Source organism: Neoarius graeffei, chromosome 22, assembly GCF_027579695.1.
Source record: "Neoarius graeffei isolate fNeoGra1 chromosome 22, fNeoGra1.pri, whole genome shotgun sequence".
Taxonomy (NCBI): Eukaryota; Metazoa; Chordata; class Actinopteri; order Siluriformes; family Ariidae; genus Neoarius; species Neoarius graeffei.
The window spans coordinates 5,382,800-5,407,023 of record NC_083590.1 but is presented as its reverse complement, the minus strand read 5'-3'; the positions used below and the strand labels follow the sequence as shown (position 1 = coordinate 5,407,023).

The window sequence follows — 24,224 nt, the reverse complement described above, 5'->3', positions numbered from 1 at the left end:
TATCTGCATCAGTTAAATCATTTAGATAAATTAATTAAAAAATGTGGTGCTTTGGCTCTGATGCTTCATACAATCTGTAAGGTAAATAAAAACTACAGTAATCAGATAAATGTAGTGGAGTAAAAAATAAAATATTTGTCTCCAAAATGTAGTGGAGTGGAAATATTAAGTGGCAAGTTCAGTACCAACACTTGAGTAAATGTACTTATATCCAATCAGTGATTGGATATAAGTACATTTACTCAAGTGACAATAAACAAATAATAAAATGTAAATTTCCTTACCTTTCTTCTGTATCTTTTGCAAATATTTTGTTGGCTCTTCACTCTTCTCCTCCAGCGTGAGTTGTGCCTCTGTGCCATTTTCAAATGAAAATCAAACGAGTTGCATTTGGCGCGAACAAGTTGTGAACTTTTAACCCAGTAGATGATGCAGCCCTAACGTCAACATTTCATTGGGAGAGAGCGCCATCAGTCACAAATGCTGCATCATGATTGGTCAATTGACATCGGTCTGACTGACGTAAAGTCTTACGTTAATGGTTGGAGTGCGGGAAGGAGAGCTGGAGGAAGAACCGTTACAGGACGTAAAAGAAGGTAAGCGACATCTTTGTCAAGCGTAATTTGGGTAAAACTTTGTAAAAATTTAGATGGCGTGTGTTTATGTTGGTTCAGATACTTTTTTTTTTTGAAGAAACTGGTCGGCATATGTAGCAAATAGTGAAGCTAGCTAGTGAGGCTATAGGCCTCACTAGCTAGCTTCATGTGCTAGCTTCATGGCCACATGTGGCCATGAACTTGTTATGATTAGCTAACATTAACTGGTAACTTATTGCGGTAATATCTTTATGTAAAGAATATGCACTTTGGGATTATTTTTTTTCACAAACAGTGAAGTGAGTAATACTGAACTCCATTGAAAAAAACTTCAAATTAACACAACGATGATTGTGATGGATCGCCTGCTAGCCGGTCATTTAAGTTACATTGTTACCGAAATTAGTCCATATTTACCTACAAAATATGTGCCGAATTACATTGAAGTGGCTAATGAATATTATTTTTTCAGTATTATCCATGTTGTTTATCCTAAGACTGCTCTAAACAAGACTTGTTGTAAATGGTGTATGTTTATAAGGGAGCAGGCAGCTGGACAGAGTTCAGTATCTCCAGCACACACCTCCAGCGTTTCAGAGCAGGTCATACTGCTTATTGTTTCATGACTTAAACATAATTTTATATACTTATTCATGTGTTAATTCTTCAGATTTCTGTGGGTGGTTAATCATATTTTATATATATATATATATATATATATATATATATATATATATATATATATATATATATATATATAATAATTAGCAAACAAGACAGCAAGTCTGATTTGGTGATCAAATCTTACCATAAAAGTATGATTTTTGGCAATTAAGATATTTGCATTGGAGCCTCATGCATATTTAAAGTGCTTGCTGTGGCCAAAATTGTAATGTGTTGAAATTTAAGAGGATATGTCCTCTTAAAGACCATGTTTTTCAGTTCCTGAGTTGTCTGATATGGTTACAGTAACACATCTCTGTATCCAAATGTTTCAACAAGATGCTGTACCAAATTATGAGATATGACATGATAAAACTAAATAAGACATTGAACCACCTTTTTAAATAATTAAAATGTATTATACTTTTATGTATTTAACAGAATGGATGGCCCAGCAGGAAATGCCAAAAAAGAGATGCCAAAAAAAGAGATGCCCAAAAGAGTGCGATACCCACCGAAGAAGTTGCGTTTTTATGAACCAGACCCTGGCTCACCCAAAGATGACTCCGATGGTAATTATTTCACTACACGGCTTAGCTAATTTTTGGCGTGATTGTCATTTCTAACTTACTTTGGACACTATAATAACCAAAATCTTTGACAGTCTCTAGTCTCTTATAACTGGGATTATTATTATCAATATATTGGCAGCTTCAGCCACAAACATTGATTTACAGGATTTTTTTAACTAAATGTCAAGAAAGGCGAGAGTAACCCCCACTTGAAACTGTATACATTTTAGTGACAGAATTTTACAACTCTATTGGTCAAATTATCACTACGTTTGGGGCTGGGAAATTGATTTAAAAAACGTTATTTCTAGGGGTGCAACGGATCAAAAACTCACGGTTCGGATCGTTTCGCAGATCAGAGTCACGGATCGGATCATTTTTCGGATCAGCAAAAAAAAAAGACAAAAATAACTTTGTCTTTTGTTTATTATGTTAAACACTTACGGTCGAGTTAGTACATGGTAAAAGTAATTAGGAAACGTAACAATAGCACTTTGTTTATTTGCAGAGATGAGAATTTTCCGTGGAGCCGCGGAATTCCAAGTTTTTCCCGCTGAAAATGTCATTTTTGTGAAACGTGTAAATCTGTTGAGAAAATTTCGGGGGGTCGGCGCGAGGCTTGTGGTGGCACAAGCAGGCAGGACCGACCGCCCACCAGCATCTTTCACAGGAATGAGAATTTTCCGCCAATTGGCGGATTCCCGACTTTTTCAGACCAAAATGATCGTTTTTGAGATCGATGTAAATCCGTTGAGAAATTTTCGGGGTGTGTGTGTATGGTTAACGATCTGTGGTCACCTTATAACGCAGACATCCTGAGTCTCCCGCATATTGATAGCGGCTCCCTGATGCCCGCAAATTGGAGAATATCTCCCAGAATCTAGAGCAAGCGAGCAAGAGCGTGCATGCGCAACATTGTCTACCTCGCACATCTTAGAATGTGCGCATATGACAGAGTGCGAGAGAGAGACTGCGTGTGTGCCTGTTCATGTAGCGCATGCTAGACAAAGAGCATCCTGATTGGGTTACTCAGCAAAATAAGCCAATCAGCTTTCAGTATGGGCGGGCTTTTATCCCTTTTCTTGAGGACCGACGTTTTCAGTTGAGTCAGTGCAGCCTACAGGATCGGCATGGCAGAGAGAGCGCGCGCCCCAAAAAATGAAAATACAAAACCCACTTCACCTCAGATTACACAGAAGAATCTCCCTGTCTAATAATCTCCCTGTCTAATAAGGGTAGAAAATAATGACAGTTTCGCACGATGTACTGTTTGCAGCAGTGGTTTCAGCATTGCCCATGGTGGCTTAAATGATTGTAAAGGACATGTTGAGGTGAGGAGTGTCATTTCATGTGCATTATATTTAGGTCTACAACAGGCTGTCATGAAAAGACCAAACTTACTGAAGATTTCCGTAAAGTAACAATGTATGAATATACATCATATATATCACATATATATATCAAATACACGTCATATATAAGTGTGTATCTTTTATAAATGGGGTTAGCTTATCTAATGTAGCATGTTGGGGAGAATTATAGTATCATATCTATATTTCTGATAAAATTTTAGGTATGATACCGTGTATAACTTATTGCTCATTTCATGGGGGGGGATTGTTGGCGTGTGCCGCGCGGGAGCGTCTGGCCAAATTTTTTAGGCTGAGATGAACTTATAGTTTTTGATTTAAAAAAAATTTCCAATATGTAATGCCTATTGTACATGCCTGTTCTTTAATTCAAAATCACCATCTTGATTTTCAGATTAACCATATGGTATCTGTATTACATTACACAACATCCTGTCCAGATAAAACCTAGTTAGTACACACAACAGTTGAAAGGGAAGTGATAAGTGATGTTGAATGTTGCCTGCTTAATATGCAAGAGCTCCTGCTACCATGATAACATCAGAAGAAAGCTTAAGAGAATTATATGATAGAACTTTTCTCTGGTTTGCACTTCATTGTAAAGTATTAGAGTATTCAAAGACTTGAATAGCTAAAGTGCAGAAATATAATACTGTAGAGCTCGTTTATATTAAAAGGTGCATTGATTTTTTTTTTAAATCATCAAATGTGAATTGATTAAAAACAAGTCTCTTGTACCATATTAATCATTTTCACCTGGTAGTCCACCAAGTAGGGGAATTTATTTCCAAATAAATTGCAACTATTTGCTGATAAAATTAATGGTTTTGGGGTAATAAAAAAAATAGCCAAAAATCATTAGCTCCCGCCCCCTGGGCCCCCACAGGGGCTCTGCCCCTGGGCCTCGCTGGGTGCTTGCGGCCCCCAAACCTCTGTCTTTTTTCAGACTTTTTAAATATTTTTCATTCTCATCCCTGCTTTCGGCAACGCTCATCGCAAAATTAGTTGCAGCTGTGATAACGGAAATTGTCATTGCTTTCTTCAATATTTATGCTAACGACAACTCACGACGATTTCCGGCAACGTTTTGGCGCTAGTTTCATCTCACTTCTACAGTTCACGGAGAAACAAGCTATACGTACACGGTTTTGATCACTTCTTAAGTTCTAGTTATTTTGGTTAGTTTTCAAAGTTATTTCGCCAATATGGCGAAAGTTTTGGACCGCAAAAATGAGGATCGTACCAGGGAAATTGAATGAGATAAAGAACTGTTTCTGATGGGCATGGCTCAATAGTAGCGTTACCGTGCAGATAGGGACACAAACTGTGACGACGTGCCTGACGGAACATATCCGAAAAGTGGACGTGCCGGGAAAGGTTCTGTGTATTCTGTGCTCAGATATGATCAATTATGGAAACAGAGGAGCTAGAAACATCCAGGAGCACATCAAAACAAAAAAGCACAAAGGTACGTTTTACTTAAATTGTCAAAGATAGAGTCAGGAGGAATCTAATATATCGTTACGGTTACCTCCATTATCGCTCACGATATATATTTATTATCTTAAAGTTTATAAACGTTTTAAACCATCATTGAATTTGAAAACATTCATATATAAGGCACACCCCCCTTTGAAACCCCCCCCATGCACGCTTTGCGTGCGTTATGTCTGCCCTTGGCAGACATTTCAGAGTTTTTTTTAAATGTCCCATTCTCATCCCTGTATTTGATTTATGACCAGTTATGGTCACAATTCATAAATTATCGTATTATCAAGTTATTGATTAATCATATAGGGTTAACAAAACCTCGGGGCACCACCTTCCTGAAGCTATGTCCTTGGGAGGCGAAAGGAATCTCCTAGGAAGCTTAACAATAATTGTATAACCCAAATTAATCAATATTACAAGATAATAAAGTCTCGTTATTAAAAGCAGTCTCATAAACTTTAGTAGTCTCAATTCTCAATGGTAGGATCTATAAGAGTCAGTCAAAGACATATAAATTTAGATTTTGGTACAAAGAAAGCTAGGTTATTAAAATAACACACACAACACAAAGTAAACAAAGAGTACGATCTTAAGTTGTTACAGCCTAACCTCAGCAGCGGTGTTATAGCAGTCCTGACATCGGTTCTTCGTCTAGCTTGATCGTAGTTACTTCTTCCTGCACCATGACTAAGGTTTTAGCAGCTGCTATCTGGCTTTTATCTACAATTTATGTTGGCGGACTTACAGGCGTGTCTGCTTGAGGAAAGGTGAGGAAACATGCAACCAGGTGTTTGTTTACCTGGAGGAGGCGGACATCTTGGAGAAATTAGTAGAAATAACCGCATGCATAGAATCTTGTTGATGTTGTTGATAATAAAATCCATACAATAATCATTAAATAATGAAATAGAATAAAAACAAAGTGAAAAGATAGAATACAGAGTGCATGATTTAAATCAAATACATTGTTATTGTAAAGTGTCACATGAGTGAAGAAGTGTGAAGCAATTGCAAAAAGAATAAAGTTAATGCTAGTTGAAGGCTAAAGTGAAGAGATGAATTTTTATCTTTGCTAAGGTCTAAGAGGATTATAATTGAGACCAATAAGATATAGTAGCATGTTTAAGTAAGATTGATTTTTAGCCTGTACTGGTTTACTCAAAATCTCCTTTACTTACTCTATGTTCATTTTCAGGACTTTTTGTATTTTTGACCTTTGAAGATGGATACACGGCAAAGATATTTAATGTCTGTGATATACTAAGCAAAGATGATAAACCCACTGCCTGCCTTAGAGATCTGAAGCCAGGGGAAGAAGTACTTGCAAGATGGTCCGACAGCAAGTTCTACCGCGCCACAGTGGACTTCGTTGGAACAGATAACAAGACAGTGGATGCCAAGAAGGCCACAAAGAAAGACATGAAAAAAAGAGATGCAGCTGCTCAAAGATTCTACAACCTTCCATCACTACCTCAAGCAGGTCAGTCCACCTCTGTACAGGATCATCCAAATACTGTGGCCCACAATGTCATCCAGCCTCCAACTACCTGGCCAGTGTACCAACCTCAACCTATCGAGTCATCTTTACCTATCCAGCCACAGCACCAGCCTGTAACTGCCTGGCCACAGTACCAGGTTCCAGTTTCCCAGTCATCGCCACACACGCATCCATGTTACCAGCATCCACCTATCCAGCCACTCCACCAGTATGCACCCACTCTGTCTCCAGTCACACATTGTTCCAACCTTTCGCAGTATCCAAAGCATCACCAACCTCACACGGCACTGCCCACATCTTCAGACCTGTCACAACAACCTGTTTTGGTGGATTTGGATCACCGAAGACAGCCACCAGCTCCTACTGTAACACCCAAAGAAAGCTTTCTCAAAATGTTGTACAGTCCTAATAAAAACCAAAAACCTGCTGTTCTTGGGGATCAGAGCCAGCCTAGTACGTCTGAACATGAGACTTCTTCAAGCTCGTCATCTGCAGATACTTTAATCATCGAGCGTGATCCACTTCCAGAATATGGAGAGCCAGTTTTCAGTTTGCCTGAATCAAGAGAAGACAGATCATGGAAGCCATGCAGGGCATGCAAGCCAGAGGTGGAAAAATTAGTGGAGGAGAAGGCCAAACTGCAGGATGTGCTGTGCGGTATAAGTAAGTACATTTTGTCTCTCTGTTGCAGTTAATTGTTCCTTTAACACTATTACTTTTTTCTCTCACAATTTTCCTAATGTACCAAATTAAACTAAAACTTAAAAGCTTTTAACAATTTGGTAAAAATCTTTGCCCATCATGAAATCTCTTGATTTTTTTTAAAACTAGTCTCTTCCTTTTCTTTAGTTTATTTTTGCTGCTGTGTCCCTGTAAGGTAATTCATATTTTGTGTCACAGGTGGTGAGCACCTCGAGGCATTAAAAAGCTTTCTGAACAAAGTGGAACAGATCCAACCTCAGGCTGGTGTTGGGGCTCCAGAACACAGATCTGGGAAGCAAGAGCTGTATCCAGAAAGTGGCCTATTCGTGTCTTCTACCCGCCTGGCTGCAATACATGCAGAAGCAAAGAAGGACTGCCTCCGATTGTTCCATCTTCTTTTTGATGAGTTCTTTACTGCAGCAGAGTGCCGAAATGCTGTGGCCTTTGGGAAGCACGGGAAGGTGCCAGATGGGAAGACAGTCCTGGATAAGTTCAAGGTCAATGGGATTCTAAGTAAGTACATTGCTTATTGTTAACAATTTATGGAAATATGGAAAGGTTGTGGAAATCCATTATTAAAAATACATAACAAAGAAGCACAAATTATTTTCAAAAATGAATTTGTCGTAATTCTACTTTTTATTTCTAGTTTGTTTCCCTTCTTTCTTCTGCCCCTTCTCACATTCATCACAATATCTGGCCAAATTTGGCATAGTTTCTGATGTGTTGGAACCCCATGTATCACATAGCTACATTTAATGTTTTGATTGTTTCAGTGACCTCACAGTTTTACTGAATTTTCTCATGTGAACCATAGAGATATTTCAATGTGAATTTTGTGATATCGGGATAAAAATAGCTCTCAATACTGTAGGGCTGTAACAATACACCCAACTCACGATTCGATTCGTATCACGATTTTTGACCCACGATTCGATACACCCACAATTTTTTTAAATATGTTTTTTTAAAGTAGTAAATTTGACTTATTAACATTTACTTACTTACATTAACTATTTAATAACAAATAATTCAGACCACTGCAGAGAATGAGTAATATGTATGCAAAAACGAACAAATGTATATCCAAAGATTGTTTTATTTCTCAAAATAATACTGTTGAGCCGGAAGCTCTGTTTTTTTTTGGTTCTGAAAGTCATTTTTTCAAATCGTGTAAATCCGTTAAGATTTTTTTTGGGGGGGTGTAGGGGTGGCTGTCTCTCTCTCATAGGGCCAATGATTTTCTGTGATTGCGGAAAACAGATGGAAATTACGGAATTTTTATAGTGAAACATTGCTCGCGTGTCAAAGTGTAACTGCCGCAGAAGGCTTCTGCGTAACTGCCGCTAACGCCCAAGCAGACATGCCTTTCCGGTCAAGGCAGCTTTGTCGGTGATTGTGATTGGCTTGTGGCACACCTAGCCAGCCAATGAGCTGCTTGTTTACAGATTCACTCCCCGCGTCGCAACCAAAATGGCGACTGCTTAAAAGAAACGAATGCTCTGGTGGCCAAGGACGCCATATGGTTGCCAGTGGCGAGTGTGGACGTTGCGTGACTCGCAGAAGATTGTCGCAGGTCGGCGAAAAAACGACTTACTAATAGATATAAAAAATAAAAGTAATTTAAGTAAGTTTAAAATGTAATTTAAATAAAAAGTAAAGTATTCATAAATTGAAGTTTGGAAGCACCTCTGTTTTGAGGCTGAGGAGAAGTTTGAAAGGGTGTACCGCGATTCTGCCTTCTTGTATCTCGACACGGATCGTGGCTCTGCATATCGCGATTTCAATACGCATATTGTTACAGCCCTACAATACTGTCATCATAACTGCTGTTACATTATGAAATTTGTAATTTGTGCTTTCTTTTCTGTTTTTTCTTGCAGCTTACATCATGCGCTGTAGTACCCTGGATGGATGGACACCTGTGGAGAAAAGTAAGGTCAAAAAAGGCTTCATAAACAAATGCCGCATCAGGGCCACAACACTGTAAAGTATTGGATGTGGCACACTGAGACATTTGTTGAAATGACCATGTTGAAAAAAAACCCCTGTATACAAATGCTGCATGAGGGCCTTAAGACTCTAAAGTTGTTAAATGTTGTGCAATGTGCACTGTTGTAAAGTTGTGCTGATACTGCTTAAAACACTGGAGACCTTGTTACTGTTTTAAAAACATAGGTTTACTGAAAAGGGACACATTTATTGTTCAGGTTTTATAATGACAATGTGAGAATAGCATTTGCTGTCTTTCAATGTTAACTTTATTGTAAACATTGTTATTGTTAACATTATTACAGCTACTTGAAATACTCAAAATACTCCGTCATTGTACTTAACAATTGAGTCCTGCTGTTTTGAATTTGAATAAAGATTCAGATCATTTTATTCATTCAGCTCATTTGCTTCATTCAGCTCATTTGCTATAGAATTATAAAGCCTGATGGTTTTATATATATATATATATATATATATATATATATATATATATATATATATATATATATATATATATATATGAGGTGTGCGCGCCATATTGCTCCATAGTAGCTCCAGTATTGCTCATTTTCTTCTCCAAGAAGAAATAAAGGAGCCATTAAAAACACTGAATTGAGATTAGCAAGGTATCTCCCTTAAGTCTCGAGTATGACTCCCTCTAATTACTCTGTCTCACCTATTGCTCCTAGTGAATTTTAGGAGAAACATATGAGAAACATTTTAGACAAAATAGAAACTAAAATGAGGCTGAGATGAGAATCTGAAATTTGTCTCCTGAGCTATAGAAGAGCAAGCTTTGAGCAGTAAAATTTTCCTCTGGGTTCACATACTTTTGCCACTCACAGATATGTAATATTGGATCATGTTCCTCAATAAATAAATGACCAAGTATAATATTTTTGTCTCATTTGTTTAACTGGGTTCTCTTGATCTACTTTTAGGAGTTGTGTGAAAATCTGATGATGTTTTAGGTCATATTTATGCAGAAATATAGAAAATTCTAAAGGGTTCACAAACTTTCAAGCACCACTGTAGCTGTTGTAGTAGTTGATGTTGCAGTAGTAGTAGTCACCAGTGGCAGTAGTAGTAGCTGTTGTAGTAGGTGATGTTGCAGTAGTAGTAGTCACCAGTGGCAGTAGTAATAGCTGTTGTAGTAGTTGATTTTGCAGTAGTAGTAGTCACCAGTGGCAGTAGTAGTAGCTATTGCAGTAGTTGATGTTGCAGTAGTAGTAGTCACCAGTGGCAGTAGTAGTAGCTGTTGCAGTAGTTGATGTTGCAGTAGTAGTAGTCACCAGTGGCAGTAGTAGTAGCTGTTGTAGTAGTTGATGTTGCAGTAGTAGTAATCACCAGTGGCAGTAGTAGTAGCTGTTGTAGTAGTTGATGTTGCAGTAGTAGTAGTCACCAGTGGCGGCAGTAGTAGTAGCTGTTGCAGTAGTTGATGTTGCAGTAGTAGTAGTCACCAGTGGCAGTAGTAGTAGCTGTTGTAGTAGTTGATGTTGCAGTAGTAGTAATCACCAGTGGCAGTAGTAGTAGCTGTTGTAGTAGTTGATGTTGCAGTAGTAGTAGTCACCAGTGGCGGCAGTAGTAGTAGCTGTTGCAGTAGTTGATGTTGCAGTAGTAGTAGTCACCAGTGGCAGTAGTAGTAGCTGTTGTAGTAGTTGATGTGGCAGTAGTAGTAGCTGTTGCAGTAGTTGATGTTGCAGTAGTAGTAGTAGTCACCAGTGGCAGTAGTAGTAGCTGTTGTAGTAGGTGATGTTGCAGTAGTAGTAGTCACCAGTGGCAGTAGTAGTTGATGTTGCAGTAGTAGTAGTCACCAGTGGCAGTAGTAGTAGCTGTTGTAGTAATTGATGTTGCAGTAGTAGTACTCACCAGTGGCAGTAGTAGTAGCTGTTGCAGTAGTTGATGTTGCAGTAGTAGTAGTAGTCACCAGTGGCAGTTGTAGTAGTTGATGCAGTAGTAGTAGTCACCAGTGGCAGTAGTAGTAGCTGTTGCAGTAGTTGATGTTGCAGTAGTAGTAGTCACCAGTGGCAGTAGTAGTAGCTGTTGCAGTAGTTGATGTTGCAGTAGTAGTAGTCACCAGTGGCAGTAGTAGTAGCTGTTGTAGTAATTGATGTTGCAGTAGTAGTAGTCACCAGTGGCAGTAGTAGTAGCTGTTGTAGTAGTTGATGTTGCAGTAGTAGTAGTCACCAGTGGCAGTAGTAGTAGCTGTTGCAGTAGTTGATGTTGCAGTAGTAGTAGTCACCAGTGGCAGTAGTAGTAGCTGTTGCAGTAGTTGATGTTGCAGTAGTAGTAGTCACCAGTGGCAGTAGTAGTAGCTGTTGTAGTAGTTGATGTTGCAGTAGTAGTAGTCACCAGTGGCAGTAGTAGTAGCTGTTGTAGTAGTTGATGTTGCAGTAGTAGTAGTCACCAGTGGCAGTAGTAGTAGCTGTTGTAGTAGTTGATGTTGCAGTAGTAGTAGTCACCAGTGGCAGTAGTAGTAGCTGTTGTAGTAGTTGATGTTGCAGTAGTAGTAGTCACCAGTGGCAGTAGTAGTAGTTGATGTTGCAGTAGTAGTAGTTGTTGTTGTTGTAAATCTAGTATGACTAATTACCTTGGGTATCAGGGGTATCAGTTTTTTCAGGTGAATGTACTCTCTTTCTGCCGAAGAATGACAAAATAGATGTATTTTTCTTTTTTTCTTATCCATGTTTTCTTGTCTCTTTCGAATATTCGTATATAGACCCAGGGTGTCCGCGGAGTCTAAAAAAGTCTAAAATTACACATTTTCAATTTTAGGCCTAAAAAAGTCTAAAATACAGAGATATTTTGCACTGTTGGTCTAAAATTTCATTTGGGTAATTTAAGACCTAGGTAAATCTTCCCGGAAGTTCCTTTCAGCACCTAGATGTCACCCGGGATTGGTTGGCATCTTGGTGCTGAAAGGAACTTCCGGGAAGATTTTCTAGTTTCGGTTGTGTTGCCAGATTGGGTGGTTTTAAGTGCGTTTTAGCGGGTTTTGAACATATTTTGGGCTGGAAAACGTCAGCAGTATCTGGCAACACTGCGAAGATTTTCTAGTTTCGGTTTACAGCGCTGACTCAGTTCGTGCAGTCACTGGTGCTGCATAGGCTACCATGTAAGCTCTGTCAATTTCAGCGACAAATTAAAAATGGAAGTGGATGAATTGGTTCCTAAAAGAATTAGTAAGGGGTCAGTCATCTGGCATTTTTTTGGATATCATGAGGAGGACGTGGAACAGCAAATGCCAGTTTGTAAAGTGTGCAAAAAAACCCTGTCATCACGAAAGGCAGCAGCACGACAAATATGTTCCATCACCTAAAACTCACCCGGTACAGTATGAAGAGTCTCTTCGGGTGTATTCAGACCAGGATAGTTCGATAGTTCACTTGCTTTGGTCCGAACCAAATGTTTTTTTTATTTTTTCATTTTGGTGCGGTTCGCTTTCACACTGTACATTTTAGTAAGTGGACCAAAATCTGTCAACAAAGCCACGCGCCCTGAGGTCGTTCAGTTATTGGTCAGAGACGACATGCGCACAAAGCGTTAAGTTCAAAAGTAGTTATGGAGGCTTTCTGTGCTGTTATTCTTTTTAATGTCATCAAAGCTACATGTTTTTTCCAGTTTTTACTGTTTTCACAATTGTGGGATTACTATGCTGTTGTACAAGTAATTTATCAACGACGACTTCAAAGGGCAAGGCGGCTACGGAGGATAGCGCTGATGAGCACACATCATGTTGTGACAGTTCTGGCTCTTCACACAAGACGGAGGAGGTATGTGTCGGGATATTCGCCTTATCCATCGTAATAGATGAATTTCTTTTTTGCGTCGCTAGTACCGCCACTTTTTGAAAGGATGTCCCTGATTTTAATGTAGGTCTGACAGAGTTTCTTCACTTTTAGCCGACATTGTTCTGGGGAGCGCGTGAACCCCTTCTCCTTCATTTTCTCACTGAATACAGCAAACACGTTGGCATTTTTGTGTGTTCTCTCCAAAAGCTCAGATATGTGGACATCTGCCCATATATCCACAAGGGTACGCGTTTCTTCTTCGGCCCACGTTTGCCCCTACTCATTTTTTGTACTCTGTAGTCTAGCCTACCACTGGTCTGAATGACTGAATGACTGTTGTAAGGTTCCCTTGACAACCGAAACAGTGTTTGCACTTTGTGGTGGAGTGTCAAGACTCTGTTTCCCATAATGCTCGACAAACGATGGAAGCTCCCGAGGTACAAAAAAGCAAAACTGTCAGATTAGGTCCGGTCTGCTTTCACACCTCCAAAAAGGTCCGCACCAGAGTTCCTTTGGTCCGGACCGAGTCCGACCTTGCAGCTCGGTCTCGGTCCGCTTGTTTGGTCCGGACCAGAGTTCGGTGGTTTGTATTCAGACCAACCCAAAAGGTCCAGACCAAGGGAAATTTGGGTCGTTTGGTCCTTTGGTCCGGACCAAACAACGTAGGTGTGAATACGCCCTTAAACTCCAAACTACTTTCCCACAAGCTAAAACCCCCACGAGCTAAACAAATGACCATAGCGGCCTCGTTCTCCAAAGCCACCCCATATGAGAAACCGAGTCAGAGATGGAGAGCTATAACAGATGCAATCACTAACGTCATTGCCGAAGACGTGATCACAATTAGTATAGTGGAAAAACCAGGCTTCCAAAAATTACTAAACACACTCGATCCCAAATATGAGTTGCCTGGTCGCAGACATTTTACAGAGAAGGCAATACCGGAATTATACACATCTGAGAGGCAGAGCCAGAAAACATTCAGTTCAAAAGTGTGCAAAGAGAAAAATGATGTTTTGCAGATCTCTCTCTTCTCTCCCTCAATCTCTCTCTCTATTGTGAATGTTCCAATGGTTCTCAGTAGTCAGGTTAATAGCTTGGAGATCTATTTTTTTTTTAAAATAATTTAATGAATGAGCACTTTTCTTATTTAGGCTAAATGTCTTTCTCAGTGTTGAGCTTGCACTTTATTGGTTTGAGCTCTGAGCAGCTCTGTATTGTGTTGCCCCTTTGTTGCAATTTTCAAGATTGTTTTTGCAGTTTGTGCCACATCTTTGTTGAATAAAAATAGTCTTATTTCAATTCAATTGTGATTAATCATGAACATGACAATTTAAAATGTGTTGTTGAAAACCACCTGTAAAGTTAACCAAGAATGTTATTTAACCTGCAGGGATTGTAGTGAAAACAGTAAAGAGTAAAAGTTAGATTTCATGGGGTCCTTTAAAGGAGATTTAAATATATTAAAATATATATCGTATATCGTGAAATGGAGAAAATGTATCGGGATATTCATTTTTTCCCATATCGCACAGCCCTATTGTCACGGTTTGTAGCAAAATGGGCAAATGCAAGTTTAATGACTGCTGGCTTGAACGCAATGATTCCGTAGACTGGTTAAAACGTGTACCAAACAATCCGTTTGAGGCGTACTGCACATTGTGCAAAAGAACACTCAAACTCAGCACCCTGGGTGTAAAGGCACCGGAATCGCACGCGAAAGCGGAGAAGCACCAGGCTGCCCATAAAAGTCTGCAACAATCGCATGCCATCACTCAATTTTGTTCACCGTTGTCAGGTCCAAGCACATCTCGAGACGGTGTATCAGCTAACTCCGTGCAAACTGTAACACTACAACATACAAACCGTACGGAATTGAATGCCTCATCCTCAAGTGATTTGCGGGATGTCTTTGGCTCCACTGCAACTTAGTTCCTCATTAATGCAAGAGCGCACCCTAGGGATGTAATGAGTTCATTGGTGAATGATAATAAATTTTGTTATTTTGAAAGTAATTCAGGCTCTCCCAATTTTCTTTATTTTTTTTTGTGCCGTATAAGTCTTAAATTTAACCTGCTATGGTCTTAAAAAGGTCTTAAAAAGTCTTAAATTGAACTTGTTCAAGCCTGCAGACACCCTGTAGACCGTAAGACGCCACCTAGCGAAAGACTTGGATCAGGTTTTACTCGCTTGGGACGCTACAAACTGGGCGGCGTAAATACACGAACGGGTCCGAACAGGTCCGACGTATATTCAATATGGCGGCGGTCAAAACAAATTCATCCGATGCTGAAATCTATTGAATATCCAGATAATTATGTTGGACGTTGCATATTTGTGCAAGATTTTCGATGTTGAGACCATGAAGTCAAGTAATACCAGTCCCCCCAGGATTTCGCGGGCCTTTTTTGTGATTGTTGCGGGCTAAAATGTCTGATGTTGTGGGGGGTTTTCGAAAAATTGCGATGAAAGTTGCGGTGTTTTTTAGGTTTTTGTTGCGATTACATTGCAGGAGGAAGTGAAAGTTGCGAGAAATTGTTGCGATTTTCTCTTTTTGTGATTAAAATTGAGTGATATGTTAAATATTAAGTTATTACTGAAAAACTATTGATTAAAAAAACAAAGACACTGAGAAATGGTCCTATAAACAACTTTACCAATATAAAAGATTACCAGGACTACAAAAATGCCGAAAAATAGGCTTTACTTATCCAAATGCACCTGTTGGTTCAAAAGTTAAAGTGCATAGAACCTCACAGCACAACATGAAGTTACCTTAAAATATAATATAAATGCCTCAGCTTTCATGTAAGAAAAAAAAACTATTAATACTAGTACTGTGTGCAGGCAGTCTCTCCTGAAAACTAAATTAAACAATAATTATAAACTAATAAAATAAATGGCTCAGGCTTCAGAGAAGAAAAAAACAATTTGAACAGAATCTCACAGTATGATGCTGAAGCTGCCTAAACAATGGAAAATAAAATACCATTTTGGCAAAAATGTTGGCATCCATTAATTTCTTGTATTAAGTAAAAAAAATAATGTAAAGTGCACACAGTCCTTCACTGTAAACATAACACACTTTCAGTAACAGAATTTAAGCCTACATAAACACTGACTCGCACATGCTGCTTCTCTTGAATGGAAACACGGAAGTAAGCAGTGTTGCCAGATACTGCTGACATTTTCCAGCCCAAAATATGTTCAAAACCCGCCAAAATGCACTTGAATCCCCCAACTGGATGGGAAACTGCCCAGTCTGGCAACACTGGAAGTAAGGCGGAAGGTAGTTTGTCGACTTCACCTCAAGACGACGCCAACGATTGGTCAAATTTGTGGGAAAGTTGCGGTGATTGGATATAATTGCAACACCGCCCTGAATTCGCGGGGATTGGTTGAATTTGCATTGAAGTTGCAAATCGCAACATCGCGAAATCCTGGAGGGTCTGTAATACACCACGAAACGTTCCAAATAGGGTATAAAATGCTCGCGTCCATATTGGCCCCTGCCCCGCTCGACAATGCGTTCATTATTCGAAATAGTGCGTCTTAGACGCGGGCGCGCCAACAATCTGAGTCTCTGAAACATACATATTTACAACCCTGTCATTACCTGGAACTCAGTTTAGATTTAGAACATTCTTAAGATAAAACGTCCTGCATAGTCTCTTTATGATAAACGTCTTAATGCTACTTACCCATGAGGTTATCAAGTAGACATTCTTCTTCGGGACCTTCCAGAGGTATAGTTGGGATACGCATCCCGCAACAAAATATTTATAAGCTTCCAGGCTCTTGTAAGCTTTGAGGGCTTTGCCAGTGTAACACGAGTCACGATTAACGAGCTCCGATTCGCAGCTCCGAATTTCCCTGAACAAGGTTTGTGGCAAGTTGTACGGATCTGCAATCCCCAACCTGGAACACCTTTCCACGTAACGCTGCCTCACGTCACCTTCAAGATGCTGAACAAACTTAGACAAGTAATCGCGCGATGTAGATGGGGTATTTTCCGAATTTTCTTGGGAATTACTCCCTGGATCCATTACACTCGCGCAAGGTAAACTATCCTGAAGCCGTCCAATATGGCGGAGTAGGCGGAGTAAACACGGACGGGTCACGTGACTGCACATCCTCTATAGCGCATTTCATACACAGTGGCAGTTCAATGTGCTTTACAGAGGTAAAGGCAAAACAGTAAACAATAGAAAATGAAATTACATAAAATAAAGGGGGAAGAAGAGAGAAAAAAACTAAGAATTAAACAATAGTAGAAATAAACTAATAAAATGAAGTAAAAGTTCAGTAAAAAACAGCAGAATAAAATAGAATAAAAGTTAAGTAAAGTTTAAAACATGCAAAGACTGTAAAAGTTTAAAACATGTAAAGATGATGATATTTATCAGCAGGGGCGGTCCTGGGGGCGGGCCGACCGGGCAGCTGCCCGGGGCGGCATGAGCGCGGGCGCGAAAAAAACAACAACAAAAAACCGGTCCCAAAAAAAAAGGTCCCCCCAAAAAAAACCCCCGAAAAAAAAACAAGACGGGCGGTGTGTGTGTGTGTGTGTGAACATTTTGGATGGGGAAGCCCAATACCAAAGTTGCGCAGGTGACGTCATCAGCGTGTGTGTGCCTAACTTGTCGTAGCCCCATAATATGCACAATCCCGCCAGCGGAACGTTGTACTAGTCATCAAAAAGACTTTACTACCATAGTACTACACTACTATGACATTACACAGAGTCTTAAGTAATACATTACGACTTGATCATTGCCATTCTGGTAACAGCAAATTTATAACGGGCCGTGTCCGCGACGTACAACACACGACGAGAAATGTTTAAACGACCATGTAAAGCTGTTAGTGTTGTGACGTTCGCGAACGAACCGATTCTTTTGAACGGCTCCTAGGCATGAACGATGAGAACCGAGTCTCGAGCTGGGGGAGCTGTTCTTTTTTGCCCAAGGACAAGAAGTAGGCTAAACAGCGTTTGCCTTTTATTTATTCAAGTTTTATCTGTTTGCCTGGGGAGTAAATCACTCTAGGATCGCCACTGTTTATCAGTTAGCAGAAAGCATCTGAGAACAGCTTGGTCTTTAGTCTAGATTTGAAGCTGCCAACAGCAGGAGCATTTTTGATGTCCTCTGGCAGTTGGTTCCATGGCTGCACTGCATAGTAGCTAAAAGCTGCTTCACCACACTGTTTTAACAACAGGTTTTACCAGTAAATTTTTCTGCTGCGATCTGGTAGATCTGATTGGGTTAGGCCGCTGCAACATGTGGAAGCCACACAAAACTGGACGTGTTATTCATCTAATTGTTGGGAAAAACACACAAAGAGGATAAGCTATTCATCAAACTGGACGTTATTTATGCATGCATGTGTATTAAAGCTAGACTGCCTTTCAGAATTTTCCCGACACCCAATTATTTTTGTTTAGTGGACCGAAAGCTACTGAATTTGAATCACAGACTTCCAATTTTATGAGGTTTTTTTTTTTAAATAGAACAATTAATGGGCGGCACGGTGGTGTAGTGGTTAGCACTGTCGCCTCACAGCAAGAAGGTCCGGGTTCGAGCCCCGTGGCTGGCGAGGGCCTTTCTGTGCGGAGTTTGCATGTTCTCCCCGTGTCCGCGTGGGTTTCCTCCGGGTGCTCTGGTTTCCCCCACAGTCCAAAGACATGCAGGTTAGGTTAACTGGTGACTCTAAATTGACCATAGGTGTGAATGTGAATGGTTGTCTGTGTCTATGTGTCAGCCCTGTGATGACCTGGCGACTTGTCCAGGGTGTACCCCGCCTTTCGCCCGTAGTCAGCTGGGATAGGTTCCAGCTTGTCTGCGACCCTGGAGAACAGGATAAAGCGGCTAGAGATAATGAGATGAGAACAATTAATGAATTTGGGGCCACGTGACCCTAAATTCTCCGCTATTTTTTTCCTCCTTCACCATGACCCTATTCAAGCTACTACGTCATGCATCATGTGGTACAAATTTGAAACTGGAGGGAACAATGGAGGATGTGAATGAAACATGAAAGACCGACTACAGTAACAGAAAGCGAGAAGAAAAAAAAACATTGTTACGAAGGAAAGGAAACTAATAAATATCGGTGGTCAGCGAGCACCTCGGTGTGATCAGCTGTTTGTTTAGCTACAGAATGATGGAACTGTCAGTGCGCGGTCAAAGGTAAACCTGTAGATGGCAGTAATGCAACACTGTGGATGCCAGCTGTTGTAAAACCCAAAAGAAGAAGAAGGTAAACCTGCACATGGACTTCCTGTGGCTGCTTGACTGCGTGAAGCAAGCTATTTCATGCACATTATTTGCTAGGGAATCCCCTCAAATTAAAGAACTTCCCAGCCGCAGAATGGCCTGGTTTTTTTTTTTTTAGATATTACAGAAATAAACATATATCATAATGACCAAATTTCCGATGGAACTAAATTTCACCGATTTTATGAAATCGAAAGGCAGTCTCGTTTTCAGGTTATGAAAAATAAAACTTACCAAAACTTAAATGAAACTTTTTAGCATAATAGAAGAATATAACTTAAAAAGTTCATTCATTAATTTTTCCAATAAACCTCTTCTATGTTCTGACTTGCTTTTTTGTTATATGCACCTGAGCGTGTTGATCTTATGATGTTAAAAGCAAAGTTGTTTCTACATTTGGGAACTTGCTGAGATACATATTTGTTTATCATGCTTGCAACTGGTTTTGGCTGGTTTCAGTTTAATCCTTGAAACTTGTCTTCACTCACACATCTACTCTCCGTTTTTCCATCGAGCTAACCTAATCAGTAATGTAATACTCTATCACCCATTGAAGCTACCCAATCACACACAGACAACTCGGCTTCTTGAATCACATCTTCCAATCATATCATTACCCCACACTCTTAAATGTGAATATATACTCATGTTTGTCTCTCAATAAACTGAGGAACATCTCTGAACAGCTGTGTCTGCGTCAGTGACTGTTACTCCGGGATCGAGCCATGAGGCAGAATCTCCCAGGCTGCAGAGGACTACATTTCTACATCATACTTTGTCAATTCAACTTCCTTCATGAGAGACAAATCAAAACTTATCACTTGTTCAGTAAAAAGGGGAGAAAAAAGAAATGCTGCAGTGATACAGTGACTTGCACAAGTATTCATCCCTCTTGGTGTTTGTCCTGTTTTGTCACATTACAAGATGGAATTAAAATGGATTTTTGGAGTGTTAGCACCATTTGATTTACACAGCATGCCTACCACTTAAAAGGTAAAAATTGTTGTTTTCTTGTGGCACAAACAATAATTAAGATGAAAAAACAGAACCGTGGATTGTGCATAGGTATTCACCCCCTTTCGTATGAAACCCCTAAATAAGAGCTGATCCAACCAATTCACAATTCACAACCAATTCAAGCAGGGGCGGACTTACCATTAGGCAAACCAAGGCGGTTGCCTAGGGCCCCCAAAATTTGGGGGCCCCTAACAGTCAGCCCCGTCACGGTAAACACCAAACAATATATATGTAATCTTAATTTGTCTCTGATATTAAGTAGTCAACGATATAAATGGAAAAACACACCAAAAAAGCATCAGAATATCGAATTCATGCGTATATAGTATTTGTCCCAGCACCCCCCCCGGTTGTTTTATATTGGACTCGCCCATGATCTGACGACGTAGACAGGTGCGCAATGGAAACTCAAACCAAAGCAGCGGGAACTGTAAACAAGATGAAGCGCAGTTATGAGAGTGGTTGCGCTAAATGAAAAAAAAGGGCACAAAGCAAAAATAATGCAGCTGCACTTCTGAAACTAACTACATTTTTCAAATCACCTGAGTCTGCTACAGCCTCAACCTCCGCTGTTGAGGAATGTGTTCGTGTAGTTTGGGTTCCATACTTCTGCACACCACCTTTCTATGAAGACTTTGGAGAAGCCAGCAATAAGTAGGACTTTCTTTCTCATATGATTATGACTAGGGTTGCCACCTGTGTCTGACAAAAATCCTGGACATTTCGACCATCCAATCGACCTTTTTGCTTGTAAGCAACGGCGCCCTTCACACATCTAAATCAAGACAAAAATTGCCCTTCTACGCTGAAATTGTATTGCTCTAATTAGTAAAAATGACACTTTTGCTAGTTATTTGTTTAGTTAATTGCTTTACATAATATAGCAGGTCTTCATTATTTTGGTTTATTTCCAACAGTTTTTGGTTGTGGACACCTGGGGGCAGTAGTGGGCACAGGTAAAAGGGGAATACATAATTAAGTTCTGTTTGTTTGCTTATGTGGAATAAAAATCTCATCTCATCTCATTATCTCTAGCCGCTTTATCCTGTTCTACAGGGTCGCAGGCAAGCTGGAGCCTATCCCAGCTGACTACGGGCGAAAGGCGGGGTACACCCTGGACAAGTCGCCAGGTCATCACAGGGCTGACACATAGACACAGACAACCACTCACACCCACATTCACACCCACAGTCAATTTAGAGTCACCAGTTAACCTAACCTGCATGTCTTTGGACTGTGGGGGAAACCGGAGCACCCGGAGGAAACCCACGCGGACACGGGGAGAACATGCAAACTCCACACAGAAAGGCCCTCGCCGGCCACGGGGCTCGAACCCGGACCTTCTTGCTGTGAGGCGACAGCGCTAACCACTACACCACCGTGCCGCCTGGAATAAAAATAAATAATCTAATTTTTTATTGTATCTGAGAATACCTGAATGTAAGGTGTAGTGTCAAACAGCTTACCTGATTGCTTAGTGTGGTGTGTGCTTTGCTTGTGCTTGCCTGTGCCTCTGCTGCTCTTGGCTAAACAAATACATAGGAGGACATATAACTGGGCACATACAGTACATACAGGAGTAGGCAGATAAGACTATTTGGATTTCATTTAATTCACCAAAACCTTACCTAATCTTCCATTTATATATATTTCTGTAGGTTTTAGCTTCTGGACGTTGCTCTCCTCAACTTCAAAGACCAGATTTTCACACATCCAGCGTCACTGTCCATCAACATCTCTCATTTGATGGAGTGAGGAATTCTCTCTCAGATCTGAAAAAGAGACTCGGGGAATTCTGTGAGGAGGAATTCAGCAAAATCCCTCCACATGGTAAGAGGAGCTGTTCCTGCTGGAGAAACACAGTGATGTGTTATTTCTTAGCGATGCTCCTGCTTTCTTTTCTGCAGACACTTTATTCACCCGACACTTTGAACTAAAACACTGATTTAAAATTGTGCTGACTCTGTCAGTTACTGGGTGGGGTTAGGTTTCCCCTAGTGGTAGTTTTAGGCACTGCAGCTTTAATTTGTAGTCGCTTCCTGTTATATGCACGAGGCACTTCTTGTTTCAACTATGCCTGTTACAAGCCATTACAAATGTGCTCCTCCAGAGATTCAGCTGTTTTAACCTTGGAGTGGAACCAACAGTGAGTTGTTGTAGTCGTTTAAGATCACTGTGGTGTTGAAAGTGATGATCAAAATGTTTAATTTAAGTTAAAACGAGATTGTTGTTAATTATGCTAATCGCTAATCATTGTTAGCAGTGCTAGTTAGCCACACTGCTGAGTCATTTAGCTTATTGTTAAGCCTCATTTACAACATGCTATACATTGTGTTTTGTGTGAAACGTCAAAGGCCTTTCAGAGACTTTGAGGCTGTTTGCAACACCCTGACATTTTCAAGTATTTCAACTAACTGTAACCCAGCAAGCAAGCCCGTGCAGGCCCCCTTTGGGCCCACCATGGGCCATATTAGGGGCCCCCTGCGGGCTGCCCGCACAGGGCCCGTGAGGCTTTGCTCATTGGCAAAGTACTGGCCCCTCAGTATGGGCCCCATACGGGCAGCCCACACCTAGCCCTAAATAAGCCCACACAGGTCCTGAATGGGCTGCCCTCACTCTGCCCTAAGCATAGCCCTCTCCTGGCCGGCAGAAAACACACATTGATATTTTTATATATATTAATATTTATGATATTTCATTCTACAATGTGTGCACACAAAAACTTAAAAAATGTATAGATTATTTAAAGAATTCTATAATTGACTTGATAAATACTTTGTCCTTCCTAGACCCATTCAATATCAAAATGTGTGTGTGTTTGAATAGTAATTTCTATAGTGTTTATTATTTATTGTGTTTCTGACAATACATAATAATGTTTAAAAAATGTGAAATAGTCAAAATTTCAGAGTCCAAGTTTTAATAAATAATTTCACATAAATAAATAAATGAATAAATAAATAAATTTGAACAAATACATACAGTTCATCAAACGCTTTTGCACACCTCTGTAAATTGACAGGTGCGTATATAGGTTAACATCCCAGTGAGGTTGTCATTCAAAAGTAAAGAATATCTTCCACCACTAACAACACACACACACACACACGCGCGCGCGCGCGCACACACACACACACACACACACACACACACATTAAACGTCCTGTGCTGCAACTCGAATGTACCGCTGCCTACGGCCACCCGCCCTATCTCGGGCATTCCGGAACCACACCTTCACCTCGTCCTCAATCTGTGCTGCTGGTGGGGAGTCCATTGAGCCTCTCCTAACAGCATCTGTATAGATGGGCAAAATGTTTTCAAGATAAGAGGAATGTTTGGTTATTTGCAAAATCAGCACTTTTGATATATTTGATTTGAAGTTCATTTCAAAGGTCCAGCGTGTAATTTTAGCAGTTTGTTTAGTTTAAAACTGGAAGAGTGAGTGCAATATGGACCAGGGTGCTAGATAAACAGAGAACAAGCACAGTAGGAATTACTTAAAATGCACATTGTACAGGACAGATTCTAAAAAGTTGGGACAATTGGAATTTTTGTGAATAAAACAAAACACTTTTTAAACATTCAATCTACACATAAGATGGAGGAAAAATATTGTTTCGTGGGAAATATGTATTCATTTATTTGATACATGCAACAGATTTTTAAAAATGTGACGGCAAATTATTTTGTTGTTATTCACAAAATAAAATTTCACTTTGGAATCCAATTTGTAGATGAAGAGAATCCAGTGTCTTAAGTGCCAGTCAAAGAGTGATGATCAGCCAATTTTATCGTAGGAGATTAAAAAAAACTTACCTACAACTACCCTCTTTAATTTTAGGTCCCGGAATGCCCTTTTGTCATTGCACCCATTCCAATTGATGGTCATGGCCAATGAATGGCCGAAAACGGTGGCCAGGACCCTCCTGGTTGTGGCCTGGACAGTGGCACCACCAATTGTCCCCAGATAAGCAGTCTAAAGGAAAGAAAAGTAAAGATTAGCTCATCTGCTCCCACAATAATGGACATTATAAGCCATTTTCATAGATTTAATGTGGACATAAAAAAACAAGCTGATACAACACAAACTACTGAATCAAAAGTCCCACTTGTGCACATTTTTCAAAAGCATCATAACACACGCCATCAGTTAAGGTAACTCCATATATCATCACTTATAACTTCTTGATCATAGAGAGGAATTCGCCTCAGACCTTTACTATAATACCTTTTCAAAGAACTTAAAGGGGCTGCAAC

General features: G+C 40.1%; 1 protein-coding gene across 3 annotated transcripts; it reads left to right on the top strand.

Annotated features, from left to right (window-relative positions):
* Positions 1–237: 237 nt before the first annotated feature.
* Positions 238–8,927, top strand: LOC132870343 (RNA-binding protein 33-like). Of its 3 annotated transcripts, none has more exons than XM_060903972.1 (6): positions 460–596; positions 1,138–1,198; positions 1,701–1,831; positions 5,888–6,853; positions 7,091–7,405; positions 8,776–8,927. In XM_060903972.1, the coding sequence occupies exons 1-6, from the start codon at positions 539–541 to the stop codon at positions 8,880–8,882; spliced, it is 1,638 nt and encodes a 545-aa protein (XP_060759955.1). In that variant the 5' UTR covers positions 460–538; the 3' UTR covers positions 8,883–8,927. The 3 variants fall into 3 exon arrangements, with proteins under 3 accessions (XP_060759956.1, XP_060759955.1, XP_060759957.1); XM_060903974.1 differs by having other exon boundaries at positions 504–709; positions 755–1,198; positions 8,776–8,926; XM_060903973.1 differs by lacking the exon at positions 1,138–1,198 and having other exon boundaries at positions 238–596.
* Positions 8,928–24,224: the final 15,297 nt, after the last annotated feature.

What these genes read in the sequence shown, in the direction of transcription:
- LOC132870343 (XM_060903972.1), top strand. Translation starts at nt 539, where the DNA reads ATGGTTGGAGTGCGGGAAGGAGAGCTGGAGGAAGAACCGTTACAGGAC. An exon ending in GTTACAGGACGTAAAAGAAG is followed by an intron (nt 597 to 1,137) that starts GTAAGCGACATC and finishes TATGTTTATAAG; the next exon opens with GGAGCAGGCAGCTGGACAGA. An exon ending in GGATGTGCTGTGCGGTATAA is followed by an intron (nt 6,854 to 7,090) that starts GTAAGTACATTT and finishes TTTGTGTCACAG; the next exon opens with GTGGTGAGCACCTCGAGGCA.